Here is an 18506-nt window from a genome sequence, read left to right as displayed (position 1 = left end):
GTTTTAACCTGTTTTTATGATGAATAAATACCGACCTTCCTGAAGAATCCTCTTGGAAGCATCTTATTAGTGAATGGAGGTCTCTGCTGACCACACACGGCTTCCATTTTTGGGGTCTTCTCTTTTATCACCTGACCTCTCTGTAGACATCTTACTGGCTGATACTTTGGAGCTGATTAGTACCAGTCTTGGCTATGAATGGAACAGATTTGGGAAGTGACACCTAAAAATACAAGTCTGTATAAATTGTGGCCCTCAGCAGGGTAGGATTCTTTTGTGACCCCGATATACCAACTAGATGAATGCCGAGTAGAAGGTTCTGATTGACCCTCACATTTATGGGTTGTAAATGACAGAAATCCATCCAAGGCTAATACTTTCTAATTGGACAGCCAGAAAGCCAATTGTTATCCACAGAAGGAAACAAATGCTCCTAATTGGTTCCATTCATCACACTACAAATGAGTTGATTATTCTTTGTGGTCCTTCCAGGTGATGTCATCTCGGATCATCTCCTGATGTCATGGCGACCTCTTCCTCCTCATCCTCCTCCTCACAAGGTATGACTGCTGATCCTGACAATCCTTTCCAACGTTTTCCTCCATCTCACATCTCCAGAGATTGGAATTAGATGATAGAAATCTTATGTTTCTATAGTCTGGGCATTTCCTGTAGACATCTGGTCAGTCCACCCATTAGAAGAGTGTAATACAAGAAAACAAATATTACGCTAACCTGTGAAAAGAATAAATAGAACAGCTGCTACACACGAATGTGACAAAATTCATATACAAAGGAAAAGCAATAATGTAGCACTAATAGTAAGAACAGTACTGATATACTGTAAAAAATACAAACAATACAACAAATGTGTGTATACTAAAAACTGTGATAGAGTGACTAACACCTAAACAAGTGCAATCCAAAAAGTCAGTGAAGACTAGGAATACAAATAAATCAGTCCCAAGTGTCAATAGATCAGATACAGTGGTTCATATGGTAGATAGACAGAAGAGGATCCAAAGGGCATCTGAGGACAGTGACATCAGACGAATATACAAAAGGTGGATACTCTTTCCAGAACCAAGGGACCTGCGTGTGGGCAACACCAGGTCTACCGAGCATAAACTGATGAATCCTCAATCTCTCAGGAATAATACGGCAGGTCACAGATGGTCCTTCAGCCAATGGAGGGACTGTTGGTCTTTCAGCCAATGGAGGAACTATCCGCAATAACCTCAGGCGCTCCAATCCTCTCTCAAGGGAATCCAAAGGTGGAAGGGTAGTCTCCAAGCAATGAATCAAAAAAAGGGCCCACAGAGCAGAACATATGTAAAACAAAAAGGACAACAACTTCCCATAGTTTAGCTCAAAATACAAGTTTATAAATGCTAAGGGGGTAGTAACGGCGCTCGCCTGCTGTTAGTAATACCTGCAGGAGACTCACCTGCTGTTAATTGCACCTAGTCCCTGCGGGAGTCTATTTCAAATCAAAGGGTGTAACTAAAGTGAAACCTAGTTATTAACCAGTTGCCGACCGCCGCACGACGATGTACGTCGATAGCATGGCACGGGCAGGCATATTGGCGTACATGTACGTCCCTTGCCTCCCGCGGGTCGGGGGCCCGATCGGGCCCCCGCCCGGTGCCTGCGGCGGTCGGTATTCGTGCGGGAGCGATCCCGGACGAGGGGACGGCCATTCGTTCATGGCCACCCCCTCGCGATCGCTCCCGACGAATAGGAATCCCCCGTGACATCACTTCCTCTCCTGTAATGTAAACACAGGAGAGGAAGTGATGTATTCTCTCCTCCGTGTCGGTATTTTTCGTTCCGACACGGAGGAGAGCGGATCGGTGAGTTGCACCAACACTCTACACACACAGTAGAACATGCCAGGCACACTCACACCCCCCCTTTACCCCCCGATCACCCCCCCAATTACCCCTGCCCCCCAGTCACAGTGACACCAATGTCATTTTTTTTTTTGCATTGGTGTCATTTGTGACTGTAATAACTGTTAGGGCAGTTAGAGTTAGCCCCCTTTAGTTCTGATGTACCCCCCTAACCCCCCCAATAAAGGTTTAACCCCATGATCACCCCCCGTCGCCAGTGTCACTAAGGCTGGGTTCACATTGCAGCGGTTTATGAGAACGAATGTGATTCGCACCGCACTGCAGTGCAAATCACATCCGATCTCTGTGCGATTCGAGTTCAGCCATTCGCCGCACCCGCCACACCCGCCGCACCCACCGCAAATTCGCACGGGACCCTTTTTTTGGCCCGCAGCAGAATCGGATCGCATGGGTGTTCACACCATGCGATCCAAGTTTGCAGATCGCACTGCGATATGCGAACTGATCTGGGGGTGTCAGTAACATTTCACTGACACTCCCAGCAGTTCGCATAGGGCAGTGTGAACTGCCGCCGGGAGGCATGCGATGCGGGAACCCGCCGCGGATTCGCGGCGTTTCCGCATCGCTCCAGTGTGAACCCAGCCTAATAAGCGATCATTTTTCTGATCGCCGTATTAGTGTCACAGGTGACGCTAGTTAGGCAGGTAGGTATTTAGGTTCGCCGCAGCTTTTTATAGCGCCAGGGACCCCCATATACTACCGCATAAAGCCCCCTGATTGCCCCCTAGTTAACCCTTTCACCAGTGATCACCATATAACTGTTACAGGTGACGCTGGTTGGTTAGTTATTTTTTTATAGTTTCAGGGCACCCGCCATTTATTACCTAATAAAGGTTTAACTCCCTGATCACCCGGCGGGTGTCATTTGTGACTAATAACTGTTAGGGCAGTTAGGGTTAGCCCCCTTTAGTTCTAAGGTACCCCCCTAACCCCCCCAATAAAGGTTTAACCCCGTGATCACCCCCCGTCGCCAGTGTCACTAAGGCTGGGTTCACATTGCAGCGGTTTATGAGAACGGATGTGATTCGCACCGCACTGCAGTGCAAATCACATCCGATCTCTGTGCGATTCGAGTTCAGCCATTCGCCGCACCCGCCACACCCGCCGCACCCGCCGCAAATTCGCACGGGACCCTTTTTTTGGCCCGCAGCAGAATCGGATCGCATGGGTGTTCACACCATGCGATCCGAGTTTGCAGATCGCACTGCGATATGCGAACTGATCTGGGGGTGTCAGTAACATTTCACTGACACTCCCAGCAGTTCGCATAGGGCAGTGTGAACTGCCGCCGGGAGGCATGCGATGCGGGAACCCGCCGCGCATTCGTGGCGTTCCCGCATCGCTCCAGTGTGAACCCAGCCTAATAAGCGATCGTTTTTCTGATCGCTGTATTAGTGTCACAGGTGACGCTAGTTAGGCAGGTAGGTATTTAGGTTCGCCGCAGCTTTTTATAGCGCCAGGGACCCCCATATACTACCGCATAAAGCCCCCTGATTGCCCCCTAGTTAACCCTTTCACCAGTGATCACCATATAACTGTTACAGGTGACGCTGGTTGGTTAGTTATTTTTTTATAGTTTCAGGGCACCCGCCATTTATTACCTAGTCTCACTAGTGTACCCCTAAATTTAGGGGTGTCTACTTTCCAAAATGGGGTCATTTGGGGGGGGTTTGTGCCATCTTGGCATTTTATGGCCTTCAAAACTGTAACGCCCTTAGAAAGCCTGAAGGCGGTGCTTGGTTTTCGGGGCCCCGTACGCGGCTAGGCTCCCAAAAAGTCCCACATATGTGGTATCCCCGTACTCAGGAGAAGCAGCAGAATTTATTTTGGGGTGTCATTTCACATATGCCCATGGCATGCGTGAGCAATATATCATTTAGTGACAACTTTGTGAAAAAAAAAAAAAAAAAAAAAAAAGTTTGTAATTTTCCCGCAACTTGTGGCAAAATATAAAATATTCCATGGACTCAACATGCCTCTCAGCAAATAGCTTGGGGTGTCTACTTTCTAAAATGGGGTCATTTGTGGGGGTTTTGTGCCATCTTGGCATTTTATGGCCTTCAAAACTGTAATAGGTAGTGAGAAGTGAACTCAAAAATTTACACCCTTAGAAAGCCTGAAGGCGGTGCTTGGTTTTCGGGGCCCCGTACGCGGCTAGGCTCCCAAAAAGTCCCAAATATGTGGTATCCCCGTACTCAGGAGAAGCAGCAGAATTTATTTTGGGGTGTCATTTCACATATGCCCATGGCATGCATGAGCAATATATCATTTAGTGACAACTTTGTGAAAAAAAAAAAAAAAAAAAAAAGTTTGTAATTTTCCCGCAACTTGTGGCAAAATATAAAATATTCCATGAACTCAACATGCCTCTCAGCAAATAGCTTGGGGTGTCTACTTTCTAAAATGGGGTCATTTGTGGGGGTTTTGTGCCATCTTGGCATTTTATGGCCTTCAAAACTGTAATAGGTAGTGAGAAGTGAACTCAAAAATTTACGCCCTTAGAAAGCCTGAAGGCGGTGCTTGGTTTTCGGGGCCCCGTACGCGGCTAGGCTCCCAAAAAGTCCCACATATGTGGTATCCCCGTACTCAGGAGAAGCAGCAGAATTTATTTTGGGGTGTTATTTCACATACGCCCATAGCATGTGTGAGCAATATATCATTTAGTGACAACTTTGTGTAAAAAAAAAAAAAAATTTTTTTTTTTGTCATTATTCAATCGCTTGAGGCAAAAAAAATAAAATATTCAATGGGCTCAACATGCCTCTTATCAATTTCCTTAGGGGGTCTACTTTCCAAAATGGGGTCATTTGGGGGGGGTTTTGTACTGCCCTGCCATTTTAGCACCTCAAGAAATGAGATAGGCAGTCGTAAACTAAAAGCTGCGTAAATTGCAGAAAACGTACCTTAGTTTGTAGATGTGACAACTTTTGCGCAAACCAATAAATATACAATTATTGACTTTTTTTTTACCAAAGACATGTGGCTGAATACATTTTGGCCTAAATGTATGACTAAAATTGAGTTTATTGGATTTTTCTAATAACAAAAAGTAGAAAATATCATTTTTTTTCAAAATTTGCGGTCTTTTTACATTTATATCGCAAAAAATAAAAATCGCAGAGGCAATCAAATACCATCAAAAGAAAGCTCTATTTGTGGGAAGAAAAGGACGCAAATTTTGTTTGGGTACAACATTGCATGACCGCGCAATTACCAGTTAAAGCAGCGCAGTGCCAAAGTGTAAAAAGACCTCTGGTCATTTACCAGCAAAATGGTCCGGTCTGAAAGTGGTTAAAGTGCTTAATGGCAATTTTACACATATAGCGATACCCTCACTTAAGAGGGCCGCAAGTTTGGTTTGGGCCCTGAGCGCAGCTCCGCCAACCCCCCCCTGGCAATCTGCTCTACCCACTCTGGCACAGTTAGTATCTAGCAATACACATTAAATCGCTTATACTCTAAATATGTGTGTGTGCGTGGGTGGATAACTCAAGCTCATAGACAATCTTTCAAAGTATATAACTGACTTTACTTGTTGTTTTTATAAAAGGAATAACATGAATCGAACATTTGGTTTGCAACACATAAGCAGGTCCCTGTAGTAACCAGTAATAAAGATAAACAGAGTAATCAGCATAATAAAGTATTGCTATGCAACTCTAGCGCTGCCCTTTTTCAGCTACTTCCCCGCATGGGTAAACTAACACCCAGCACTATCTACCTATGCAGTCAGGCCTGACTGATCTAGATGGAAGTCCAGTGAAACAATATTCGCTAGCAATCTTTCGGTGGTGCACTTGAAGAACAACTTTGTAATCCAAACGAATAGTAAAGGTAAAGTATCTGTCTTTAAACAGCTCTCACCACCTGGACAAGTCCAAGTCCGTTTCCTCCGCCGATTCGTCTAGGAACAGGAATCCACCAACCTCCGAGTCTTCAATCCTTCTGGTGTACTGCAGCAAGGATGAGAAAATGTCTCTCAGGTGCAGCTAGGCTGGCAGAGGGCTCTTTGGAAAAGAGCACAAGGCTCAGGCTTCAGGCCTTGTGCCTCCAGCAGTTCAGCACAGACCTCCTCTTGCTAGGAGAGGGGGGGGTGTCCAAAAAAAAAGAGCAAACTAGGCCTCTCCCCCTCCTTATATGCCCTCCCCCATGAGTCTCTGGGGCATAACTCCAAACATCCTGGGAACCAGCGGGGTTCTGGGAACAGTAGTTTTATAGTCCTTAAAGAGACCCTGCTACACACACATACATAAAATTATAAAAATAAAAAATAAAAATGCAAATAAATATCCCACATGTGCAAATAGATAGCAATATGAAACGTGCATAAAGATATTATAGAGATCCTAACTCACATTTTCACAAAAATATTATGTGTTAGTACAGAAACTTCAATACACTTACTACAGTGTTAAAAGTGCATATATGCATTTGTGCAAAACATACATTGAAAAAAGTGCTAGGTGCTTATAAAGTTGCCACAATATCAATATCAACCGTGAAAAAAGTGCTACGTGGTTCTAAAAGTGCCACGATATGTAAATCCAGTCCTTTGCACTTTGTAAAATCGCTAAATGTAAGCGTGCAAGTTATGAGTTGATACGGAAATCCAATGACGAAACGCGTAGGGTGTGGCCTATGGTGTACACACTCTCTCATGGCGGCGGTGAATTCAAACGCTGTGACTTGCATACATACTGAGGCGCTGTTTTAATCTTCTATTTTGTGAGTAGTACTTTATGCATTCAATAAAATTTGTTTTTAAAACTGGATTACACTATGTTTGCTCCATTCTATTTTCAATGAGGATAATTACTGGATGGTAACCGGACCAGCTCTATATAGCGGCACAGGGGCTCACACTGTGGAGGCGCATTAACCCCTTAAGGGGCGGGGGAGCTGGTGAGTGCGGATTATTGTCTTTAAACACGGAAATCGCACCGGTTGCAATCCAGGAATCCACTAAACATTGAAGCACACTGTCACTTTTGTTCCAGAAGGACTTTCTGATATAATTTTTTCTGCCGTTGGATTTCCGTATCAACTTATAACTTGCACGCTTCCATTTAGCGATTTTACAAAGTGCAAAGGACTGGATTTACATATCGTGGCACTTTTAGAAGCACGTAGCACTTTTTTCACGGTTGATATTGATATTGTGGCACCTTTATAAGCACCTAGCACTTTTTTTAATGTATGTTTTGCACAAATGCATATATGCACTTTTAACACTGTAGTAAGTGTATTGAAGTTTCTGTACTAACACATAATATCTTTGTGAAAATGTGAGTTAGAATCTCTATAATATCTTTATGCATGTTTCATATTGCTATCTATTTGCACATGTGGAATATTTATTTGCATTTTTATTTTTATAATTTTATGTATGTGTGTAAAATTGCCATTAAGCACTTTAATAACTATGTTTCACTTTAGTTACACCCTTTGATTTGAAATAGATCCCCGCAGGGACTAGGTGCAATTAACAGCAGGGGAGTCTCCTGCAGTTATTACTACCAGCAGACGAGCGCCGTTACTACCCCTTAGCATTTATTTACGTTTTTCTACCTTTTAGGTTGAATATGTAAGGTAGTGGCAGCCCCTCCTTTTATCACTACGATTTTTGGTCTTCACCTTTGGTGCAGCCTTTTGATTCTTTAGTAACAATTTAGGGTCCTTAGCGCAACTTATCCCCCTCTTTCCAAAATACAAGTTTGGCTGTTTATTGCCATAAAACCAGCATACAAAAATGAAGGAATAAAAATAGTGATCACAATAATAAAAGCAATATAGGGAACATAGAAACCACGTCCTACGTGTTTCATCCCAGGGGACTTCTACTGGAGCATCTAACTGCTCCCACATATTGCACATATATATTATATAAACTATAGAATATGTAACATCAATCAAAGACCTTAATCAATAATTAGTAACAAAGAATTTGTTGATAGGAAGAAGTTAATCACATGGTAGACTATGCTCCCACCCCACAATGAGAAAACCAATCACTCACCCTGTACTAAACCTCCTAACCAATGGCCGGGAACACCGGGAATGTGGGGATGGGATCACACTGTAATCAGGGTTCTGAAAAATGCAGTGAAAACGGGCAAAAAGCCTGAGAAAACGGGCCCTCTGAACATGTGGTGAATATTAGCCAATCACTGACTAAATTACTGGCCCTGTAGGGCCCAATATAGCCAATCAAGAGAGGGCCCTATCCAACATAAATATAAAGAAAAATGGCATAAGCCCCGAAAACGAGGCTTGACTTGGAATAATACAAGCCCCAAAAGCGAGGCGTGGCTAGACCATCCTACCCGGAAGTGACGCAAATGAGTGTACGTGGCCATCCGCAAGTCACCACGCACGCGCCACAGTAGGGCCCCGCAAATCGCATAGCACCAACCACACGTGCGCCACAACAAAAGACAGAAAATGCACATTGCATAAAATCAGTGGCGTAACCAAAAGAAGGAGGGAGAGATAAAACATCAGACTTGCGCCAAAGAGCGCAACAATCAACATCCACATCCACATGAGTGATTATGCTCGGTAGACCTGGTGTTGCCCACACGCAGGTTCCTTGGTTCTGGTAAGAGTATCCACCTTTTGTATATTCGTCTGATGTCACTGTCCTCAGATGCCCTTTGGATCATCTTCTGTCTATCTACCATATGAACCACTGTATCTGATCTATTGATCCTTGGGACTGATTTATTTTTATTCCTAGTCTTCACTGACTTTTTGGATTGCACTTGTTTAGTTGTTAGTCACTCTATCACGGTTATTAGTATACACACATTTGTTGTATTGTTTGTATTTTTTTTACAATATATCAGTACTGTTCTTACTATTTGCACTACATTATTGCATTTCACCCATTAGAAGAGTTCAGGAGTTTTTCATTAATTCCACCATCACATTCCCGTGTCTTCAGATTTTATTTATCATTGATGGATATGATTTTCTGAGATGGTCCAGTGATCCATTATGAAAGGTAAGAGAGTAGTGGTGCGCAGTACTAACTCAGGAAATATTGGCCTACAAAATCTGTAGATACTATAGATGCAGGTGTTTAAATGCTAGGTGTGTGGCCACCCAGACCAAAAAATGTATTGGGAGCTTAATATGTACGTTCTATGAGGGAGCGTGCGAAAACCTCACCACTATCACATAATAGTGTTTGGGATGTATATTGAAGTGATATAAAAAAAAAAAAAAAAATATAGTGGTAAAAAACTAAATAATTTCTGATGTGATTTTTTAGGGTGAGCATAGGACTCTAAAATAGCAATGCTAAGCAGTAAATAGGTCCGTTCTTACAGCATCCCATAGGTAAAATCAATATATAAGAATTGTGATAAAAAATATATTGCGATTTGTTGCGACTAATCCAATCGCATAAAAAGTGCTGGTGCTAAGTGATACAATAAACGTGTTGCAATGTCTACTACACCGTGAACAACAATGTATAAATACACAATTATTAACTAAAAAACAGTTTAGTGCAAAAAGAAAAAAAGGAGATAGCTACTTGTGATTAGCAAAGAAATCGCATAACGTGCCAGTGTTAGACAAATTGAGTTGGATGCGTATGGGTGTCTCTTCACCCTATACTAGGTAATAACTGCAGTGAAGTGAGATAAATTCATGCAAAATTGGCACAGAAAAAAATTGAAAAACGCAGCATTAAAAACGCATAAAAAATAAATGTTACAGGTGAAAAAAACTATCTAACAATAATGCAAGTGAAATAGTGCTCAATGGTCAGAAACTATATGACATATACATTCCACAATAACGTGTGTAAAAATTGTGTCCATATACAACATGTGCGACAACCAATAGCGATTATATCCAAAATCGCATCAGGTAAAAAACGCATGCAGTACTGGTGTTAAGTGCTATATGAACTATAGCGATCTGGTCGGTGGTGATAGTAGTGAAAAATATCCCACGTGGTCCTGTGTACTCAGGATATGGGTGTCCCCTTACCTTACAGCTGTAAGGTAACAGCATGTAACATATATATCCTCAGGGTTCCTGGTGGTCTTTATCCCACGAGGTCTTGTTACTGTGTCCCCGTCTCTTGCCTATTCCGCTGTGTGGTCACTTTAAATTGGTTGTTCAGCGATGCCCAGTATAGGGGAGGGGATGGTTACCTCAGCAGGGTATGTAGGGGATTTAAGCAAATAAGGAGGAAGGGAGCCCCATAGTGTAGTATTTATGAACAAAGTTTCAATTTATTCAAGAAACAAAGAGATACTCACAAACAAACACAGTTCAAGCATAGAGTATAAACGAGCTGCGAGCTCGATTGCGTCACTTCCGGTAGCGTCCCGACGCGTGTTCGTCACGGTCACGTGACTTCATCAGGGGATCCCCTGATGAAGTCACGTGACCGTGACGAACACGCGTCGGGACGCTACCGGAAGTGACGCAATCGAGCTCGCAGCTCGTTTATACTCTATGCTTGAACTGTGTTTGTTTGTGAGTATCTCTTTGTTTCTTGAATAAATTGAAACTTTGTTCATAAATACTACACTATGGGGCTCCCTTCCTCCTTATTTGCTTAAATCCCCTACATAACCTGCTGAGGTAACCATCCCCTCCCCTATACTGGGCATCGCTGAACAACCAATTTAAAGTGACCACACAGCGGAATAGGCAAGAGACGGGGACACAGTAACAAGACCTCGTGGGATAAAGACCACCAGGAACCCTGAGGATATATATGTTACATGCTGTTACCTTACAGCTGTAAGGTAAGGGGACACCCATATCCTGAGTACACAGGACCACGTGGGATATTTTTCACTACTATCACCACCGACCAGATCGCTATAGTTCATATAGCACTTAACACCAGTACTGCATGCGTTTTTTACCTGATGCGATTTTGGATATAATCGCTATTGGTTGTCGCACATGTTGTATATGGACACAATTTTTACACACGTTATTGTGGAATGTATATGTCATATAGTTTCTGACCATTGAGCACTATTTCACTTGCATTATTGTTAGATAGTTTTTTTCACCTGTAACATTTATTTTTTATGCGTTTTTAATGCTGCGTTTTTCAATTTTTTTCTGTGCCAATTTTGCATGAATTTATCTCACTTCACTGCAGTTATTACCTAGTATAGGGTGAAGAGACACCCATACGCATCCAACTCAATTTGTCTAACACTGGCACGTTATGCGATTTCTTTGCTAATCACAAGTAGCTATCTCCTTTTTTTCTTTTTGCACTAAACTGTTTTTTAGTTAATAATTGTGTATTTATACATTGTTGTTCACGGTGTAGTAGACATTGCAACACGTTTATTGTATCACTTAGCACCAGCACTTTTTATGCGATTGGATTAGTCGCAACAAATCGCAATATATTTTTTATCACAATTCTTATATATTGATTTTACCTATGGGATGCTGTAAGAACGGACCTATTTACTGCTTAGCATTGCTATTTTAGAGTCCTATGCTCACCCTAAAAAATCACATCAGAAATTATTTAGTTTTTTACCACTATATATTTTTTTTTTTTTATATCACTTCAATATACATCCCAAACACTATTATGTGATAGTGGTGAGGTTTTCGCACGCTCCCTCATAGAACGTACATATTAAGCTCCCAATACATTTTTTGGTCTGGGTGGCCACACACCTAGCATTTAAACACCTGCATCTATAGTATCTACAGATTTTGTAGGCCAATATTTCCTGAGTTAGTACTGCGCACCACTACTCTCTTACCTTTCTTGATTCTTTGGGGTTCAGGTACCCCGTATTCAGTGTGTGCAGCGGCACTAAAAAACTATTCCCCTTCCTGATTAGGCGCAGGAATAACTCCTATACTTATAGTGATCCATTATGACTGGAGGTCCCCAATTTTTGGGGCTATTTGTGTAGTGGTCGGGGGAATCCTTTGTCTATAATCCTAAGGAGAAAACAGCCCCGTGTCACATGACACATACTGCTGGGAGATTTGGGGGTAATCAGAGTTCTTAGTTCACACTGATCAGACTCCTCATTATTCAGGGAGGAAGGTTTTTTAAAACTTTTTATATTTTTCTTTTAGTTTACTATGAAACAATCAATAAACATGATGTTTAAAATGATCATCCATACATATACATTAGGGGGTCTGTATATAAAATAATTACTATGAGTTTGTGTCATTTGTACAGTCATCACTAATAATCCCTGTAATTTATCTAATAGGTTTACTTCCTATGATCATCAGCTCATAATACATTATTTTCTTGAAATACCTCAACCAGTAAGATATGGCATTATGACCACTAGATGGAGCTGATGATCATAGAAAATAAACATATTAGACACATTATAGGGATAATTCACAAAGGTGATGTTTTTTGTTTTTGTTTTTTGTTTTTTTATTAGCCCCCCTAGGTGTTTGCACCCAATATTAATCCATCTGAGAGGTAATTTACCACTATGGTGGCAATCATATGAGATTACCACAGGGAATCCAATCCCTCCATAGGATGATGTACATTTAGACATATTGGGGGATCATTTCCTTTCCCTTCTATATGCTCTTTATAGCATTGCTGGCTACCAGTACAGACTTATCTGCTGTCATGTGTCAGAAATCCTCCAATCAGGATGAATGTTTATGGCTGCTGATTGTCCTCTCTGCAGGGTCGGCTCCTGGTGTCCTGGGAAAGAGGAAACAAACCCCCGGGGATCTTCTCATATATTCTCTGGAGGATCTGAAAGGAAGTGACTTCAAGAGATTTAGGAACAAATTGTCTGATTTCTCCTATGGAGATAAACGTCCCATCCCCCGAGGAAGACTAGAAAATGCAGACTGGATCACCACCAAGGACATCCTGATAGACACATATGGAGAAGAAGGGGCTCTGGATGTCACCATTCATGTCTTTACACTGATCGATCTGATGGGACCCGCAAATGACCTCCAGGAGAGGAGAGCAAAACATGGTGAGTTCCCATCTATAATGACCATTTCCTACCAATTCCTGATCAATATCTGTGAGAGGAAGAACTAGGAATGTCACCCAGGGAAAGCCAGTGACCAATCAGGAGATTTCAACTGGATGATCCCCTTCCCACTGACAGTACACACTTATAGGGCCTCACAAAAAGGGGTCTTTATTCTGGGGGCCACATATTTGGGTACTTCCCTTTATACTGGGAGAGCGCTACACAGAGACTCGGATCCCACCAAGATCCCAGGGATTGTACTAATGATCAGAATCCGGGACTCCCGGTTCCCTGTCACATGAACACTGTGATATCCTCTGGCAATCATGTGTGTCTGTGCAGCTCACCCCTGTGTTTTCTTTCTTTTCCAAATTGAGAGAAAGATACATTGTATACATACAGGATCCATTATATAATACATTGTATACATACAGAATACATGATATAATACATTTTAGACATACAAGATTCATTATATAATACATTGTATACATGCAGGATATATTATATAATATATTGTATACATACAGGATCCATTCTAGAATACATTGTATACATACAGGACACAATATATAATACATTGCATACATACATGATCCATTATATAATACATTGTATACATACAGGATATACCATATTATACATTGTGTTCTTTCTAATAAAGAAAAAAATAGCTAGATCAAGGTTTGATCCGGGTCAGTGCCAGATTTAGTTTTAGGGTCAGGGTTAGTGTATTTTGAGTATTTTTATTTTTAACCACTTAAGGACCAAGCCTCTTTCTAAGATTTGGTGTTTAAAAGTAAACTTTTTTTTTCTAGAAAATTACTTAGACATTATATTTTTTTTTTCTAACACCCTAGAGAATAAAATGGCGTTTGTGCAATACTTTCTGTCACACCGTACTTTCATACAAGCACACTTTTTTTGGGAAAAAATACATTTTTTTTTTTTAAACAAAAAAATAACAACAGTAAAGTTAGACCGATTTCTTATTTTTTTTATTGTGAAAGATAATGTTATGGCGAGTAAATTGATACCCAGCATGTCACGCTTCAAAGATGTGCCCGCTCGTGGAATGACGACAAACGGGAGAGGACGGGATCACTTCCACTGCTATAACAGCTCCGGTAAGCGGCGAAGGGCACCAGAGAGCGGTGTGAGGGGGGGCCCCTATCCTGCCACAGATTAAAAGTGATTATGCAGTGAATCCGCCACAGAGACCACTTTTATCATAAACTGGACCACTCATTGAAGAAGAGGATACCAGGGTTATGGTAGCTGCTGTCACAACAGCGATATGCCGACATATATCAGTGTGAGCCGGTCAGGAAGTGGTTAAACATTTTCTAAACTAGTATCAGTGTCAGATTTTTTTAGGTAGGATAAAAAAGCAAAATGTCTGCAATGTTTTTTAGGCTGTACTACGGGTACAAACCACAACTAACAGTGTTGGTGCCAGTGTTACCAGAAGAAGCTCAATTTGTCCTGAAATGAATACGGTATAATCCTCCTGGATACACAATGTAGTTGGGATGATATGTACAGATTTATTAACACAGGTCAAAGTTGTAAAATTGTGTTCAGGCATTAACATTTGTTTTCCCCTCAGTCACTAAGGGGTTAAACAATCTTTACTGAGGGAGTTTACAGCATAAAATACATTTGGGTATAAAATTGTGGATGAAGGAAAAGGTTACAGAGTTCAGGAACAATGTAAGAGGGAAGCAGAGTAACACTTCTCCAGGATGCCGGCAGTCAGTCACCATAACACAATGACATCACTCAGCATGCCAAGCAGAGCAATACAATCACAGCCAAGGCTCCAGATTCTAGGTGTGTGTCTGTAATCCCTGCATAGAGAATTGGGGGCTTTTCTGGTCCCCCCACCATGGTCACATGTCACTGCAATGTGCTGAGATGTTACCAGGCAGACAAAGACTCTCCCCATCACCTGGAGGAGGAGAGACTCCAATCTACAGAGGGTTGGTGGGATGATGGTGTCTGGGAGGATCTGCTACACTAATAACTCTCTTAGTTATTATTTTATACATTTCAGAGGTTTGTCAGGACTAATCACTTCCCTAATCTTCTTTCCAGCCAAACTGAAGAAGACGACACATGACAACACATTATCAGGTTAGTAGGACATCCACCTTTCATATGAAATCTCTTCTGGATGAACATTTTGTTTTTATTGTAGTCTGGATCAGTGGTGGAACTGCCAGGGTCACAAAGGTTGCATTTAAAGTGGAAGTAAACCCATCGATTTAAACAGTTAAATAAAAAAAGGCATGCCGGGAATGCTAACTGCACATTGGCTGTGCTCTCAGCCAAACTATCAAACCATCCAATGGCTGGTGTCATAACAAATCACATGTGCAGCACCATAGCAGTTGAAGATTAAGCAGGCAAAGATGGCAGCTTCCTTGGCTAAAAACGATAGGGGAGTTTACTTCCACTTTAAGACCGGGCCCTGGTGTTCTGCCACTATAGGGGGACCAAGATGGCAGGAAGGGGGCCTACTGCAGAACATAGGCTCAGTTCAGACTTTTGTGATCCCAAGTTGCAATTTTGTGATTTGACATTGCAGTCTATGCCACTCAAATCACACCAACGCCCTAGAAAAGTATTGCCTTTTCTTTGTTGCTGTGAGTTTAGTCACATTTATTAGGACAGCACCCATTGAAATGAATGTGTTTTGACTTATCATGCGGTTTTGTGTTGAAAGTCACATAATAAGTCGCAGCATTCTTAACCTAAAGGGCCCCACAAGAGGAACAAGCAGAAAGGGCCCCTGCCTTGGGGTTGCCACCTCATCCCTTTAAACCCGAACATATATGAATTACACAGGCTCTGAGACTAATTTAGTACAGATAAGGCACCAAGTGAGTTTAATTACCACCTTAATCATCCACAGAACCTGTGTAATCACTATGTGTTCGGGTTTAAAGGGATAAGGTGGCAACTCTTTACTGTTTCAGAGAGAAGAGCCCCAACCTTGGAGGGAGGGGACCTTGGACCAGAGGAAAGGGCCTAAGCCCTTGTACACACGGTCGGACATTCTGACGGAAAATGTCCGATCGGACCGTGTTGTCGGATAATCCGACCGTGTGTGGGCTCCATCAGACTGTTTGCATCAGAATATCCGACCGACAACATTTTTAGAGCTGGGCTATAAAACTTTCCGACAACATGATCCGATCGGACTTTGTCCGATCGTTTGTAGAGAATTCCGATCAGACAAAGTGCCACACGTATTGGCTACTAGCCTGAATGTAGTCCCATTGTAACGAAATAACGTCATCATGTTTACGAACGGTCGGATTTTCCGACAACTTTGTCCGACCGTGTGTATGCAACACAAGTTTCGGACAAAATCCGTCGGAAAAAATCAGACGGATTTTGTTGTCGGAATGTCTGATCGTGTGTACAAGGGCTAAGACTGACGGAAAGGGCTCCAGCAGTCAGGGGGTACCCTTCATGGTTTCTTGCACTGGAGCCCTGTAGGTTCTATTTTTATGTCTCTGGTCTGGATGGTGTGTCCATAGTTTGGATGCTTTCATAGTCCTCCTGTATTTCATGGGATATCTTCTTTTAGGGTTCCATTCTTCGGGTTTATGATTAGAATACAATATTCCCAACTTTGTCTTATAAATACTATTTCATGTGTGTATGAGGAATAAATTATTCTCTTTTCTCTCATAAAGACATCAGTAAAGAACACAGAGAGAAAGAGAAATTCCAGAGGATTAAAGAATATAATTCCTGTATGGGGGAGGCTGTTCATCTACAGGAAAGATTCACCAATTTATTGATGATAAACGGACCCCAGAATAAAAAGGGAAAAGAAGAAGAAATAAGGAGTTCAGGCAGAAGACATCTACAGATCATGGAGAAAAGGTCCCCAACCACAATCCAGGCCCTCTTTGACCCTGATAAATGTGGGTTCATCCCTAAGATTGTGGTGTTACACGGACCTGCTGGGATTGGGAAAACAATGACCTCCAAGAAGATCATGCTGGACTGGGCCTCTGGGGATCTCTACCAAGACAAGTTTGATTTTGTGTTTTATCTGAGCTGTAGAGAAATCAACACCATCCCTGAAAACATAAGTCTTGTGGGACTTTTATCCAGAACCTGCAGACTGAGTTCAGATGACCTGGTGTATGTTCTGAAGGATCCTGGAAGTCAGAGAAAACTTCTCACCATAGTTGATGGGTTTGATGAACTGAGGTGGACTCTGGAGGAGAAATCTAAGGGTTGTCTTGACATTTCTATGGAAACCCACAAAGAAATAATTCTCCAAAGCTTGCTCAGGGGACAGGTTCTCCCAGAATCTTCTCTGATCATCACCACAAGGTCACTGTCCATGAAGAAACTTAACACATTCATCTATGATTCTCGCAATGTGGAAATCCAGGGATTTACAAGGGACAATCTAAAGCAATATGTCCATAAATTCTTTGAAAATAAAGAAGATGCAGACAAGGTTCTCAGTATAATAAAAGACAATGACGTTGTGTACACCATGTGTGCCGTCCCCATCACATGCTGGATTGTCTGCACTGTAATGACACAAGAAATAAGAAAAGATTTGGATGCAATTCAGTGTCGTACAACGACTTCAATTTACCTTCTCTACCTGGAGGTTTTACTAACCCATCACAGCAAGAAGGAGCAGTCTGTACACCGGAAACAAACCTGTCTGAAGAAGCTGTGTGCTCTGGCCAATCAGGGAGTTCTGAACCAACAAATCTTATTTGAGAAGAAAGATCTAGAAAGACATGGACTTTCTCTGGATGAGGTGGAGTCTGTATTTCTGAATGAGAACATCTTTCGTTGGGACGTCCGCAGCCAAACCTGCTACAGCTTCATCCACCTGAGTGTACAGGAGTTCCTTGCTGCTCTCTATTATGTACTGGATGATGGGTCTGGGTCTATGGAAGGTACTTTCCTCCCGGAGATCTGTGAAGGGGAATCACTCGATGTCTTCAGTTTATATTCCTCACATTTAGTATTATCTGTACAATTCCTGTTTGGTCTCTTAAATGAAAATCAGGTGAAGACATTCTCAGAGGTCACAGGAATCTCCATCTCACTCCGAGCCAAACCTGCAATGATGGAATGGGCCATGAAGGACAATCATCAGACTTTCCTTATTCAGACCATCTTCTATCTGTATGAGACTCAGGATGAGGACTTCATTAGGAGAGTCCTGTCTGGTTATAAAGATTTGTCTCTGAGCGGCTCATATACTGATCACTTGTGGATGAAGAGGAATTTTTCCAAGCAGCTGATCTATTGCTTGAAGACTTTGAAGAGAGAAAGTTTTCAGTCTTTATATTTTGTAGATCTCACTGTGGGTCCAGAGTGCCAGAAACTTCTATCTCCATTCCTACACAGGATTCAGAAGGTCAGGTAAGTGAGTGTGAGGATATCCTAACTGAATCCAGAGAATGGGCAGGAACCTGCATACAGTATAACGGTGATTATCAGACATGTTCTCCATCTACCACACTTGTTAGAAGTCCTGGGAACTCACACTTTCCTCAGCCCTAAGCCCTGCTTCACACTACAGCAATTTTCCAGCGACATTCTGATGACATGT

The 18506-nt window shown here is 42.0% G+C and overlaps 1 protein-coding gene across 3 annotated transcripts in view; it reads left to right on the top strand.

The window, feature by feature from the left end:
• LOC143961713 (NACHT, LRR and PYD domains-containing protein 12-like) overlaps window positions 1-18506 on the top strand; it is a 162256-nt gene that overhangs the window by 18374 nt on the left and 125376 nt on the right. For 2 of the 3 annotated variants that reach the window (XM_077471042.1, XM_077471041.1), the window contains exons 2-5: window positions 493-560; window positions 12593-12895; window positions 14996-15034; window positions 16606-18316. In XM_077471042.1, coding sequence (XP_077327168.1) covers window positions 524-560; window positions 12593-12895; window positions 14996-15034; window positions 16606-18316 — 2090 coding nt within the window. In that variant the 5' untranslated portion in view covers window positions 493-523. The remainder of the gene's footprint in view (window positions 1-492; window positions 561-12592; window positions 12896-14995; window positions 15035-16605; window positions 18317-18506) is intronic. The other variant, XM_077471043.1, reaches the window with a different exon arrangement.

This window comes from Lithobates pipiens, unplaced genomic scaffold (genome assembly GCF_037356315.1).
Source record: "Lithobates pipiens isolate NorthernLeopardFrog02 unplaced genomic scaffold, aLitPip1_a1.2 Scaffold_8, whole genome shotgun sequence".
Taxonomy (NCBI): domain Eukaryota; kingdom Metazoa; phylum Chordata; class Amphibia; order Anura; family Ranidae; genus Lithobates; species Lithobates pipiens.
Note: the sequence above shows the minus strand (reverse complement) of the source record. Positions and strands in the feature narration are given on the sequence as shown.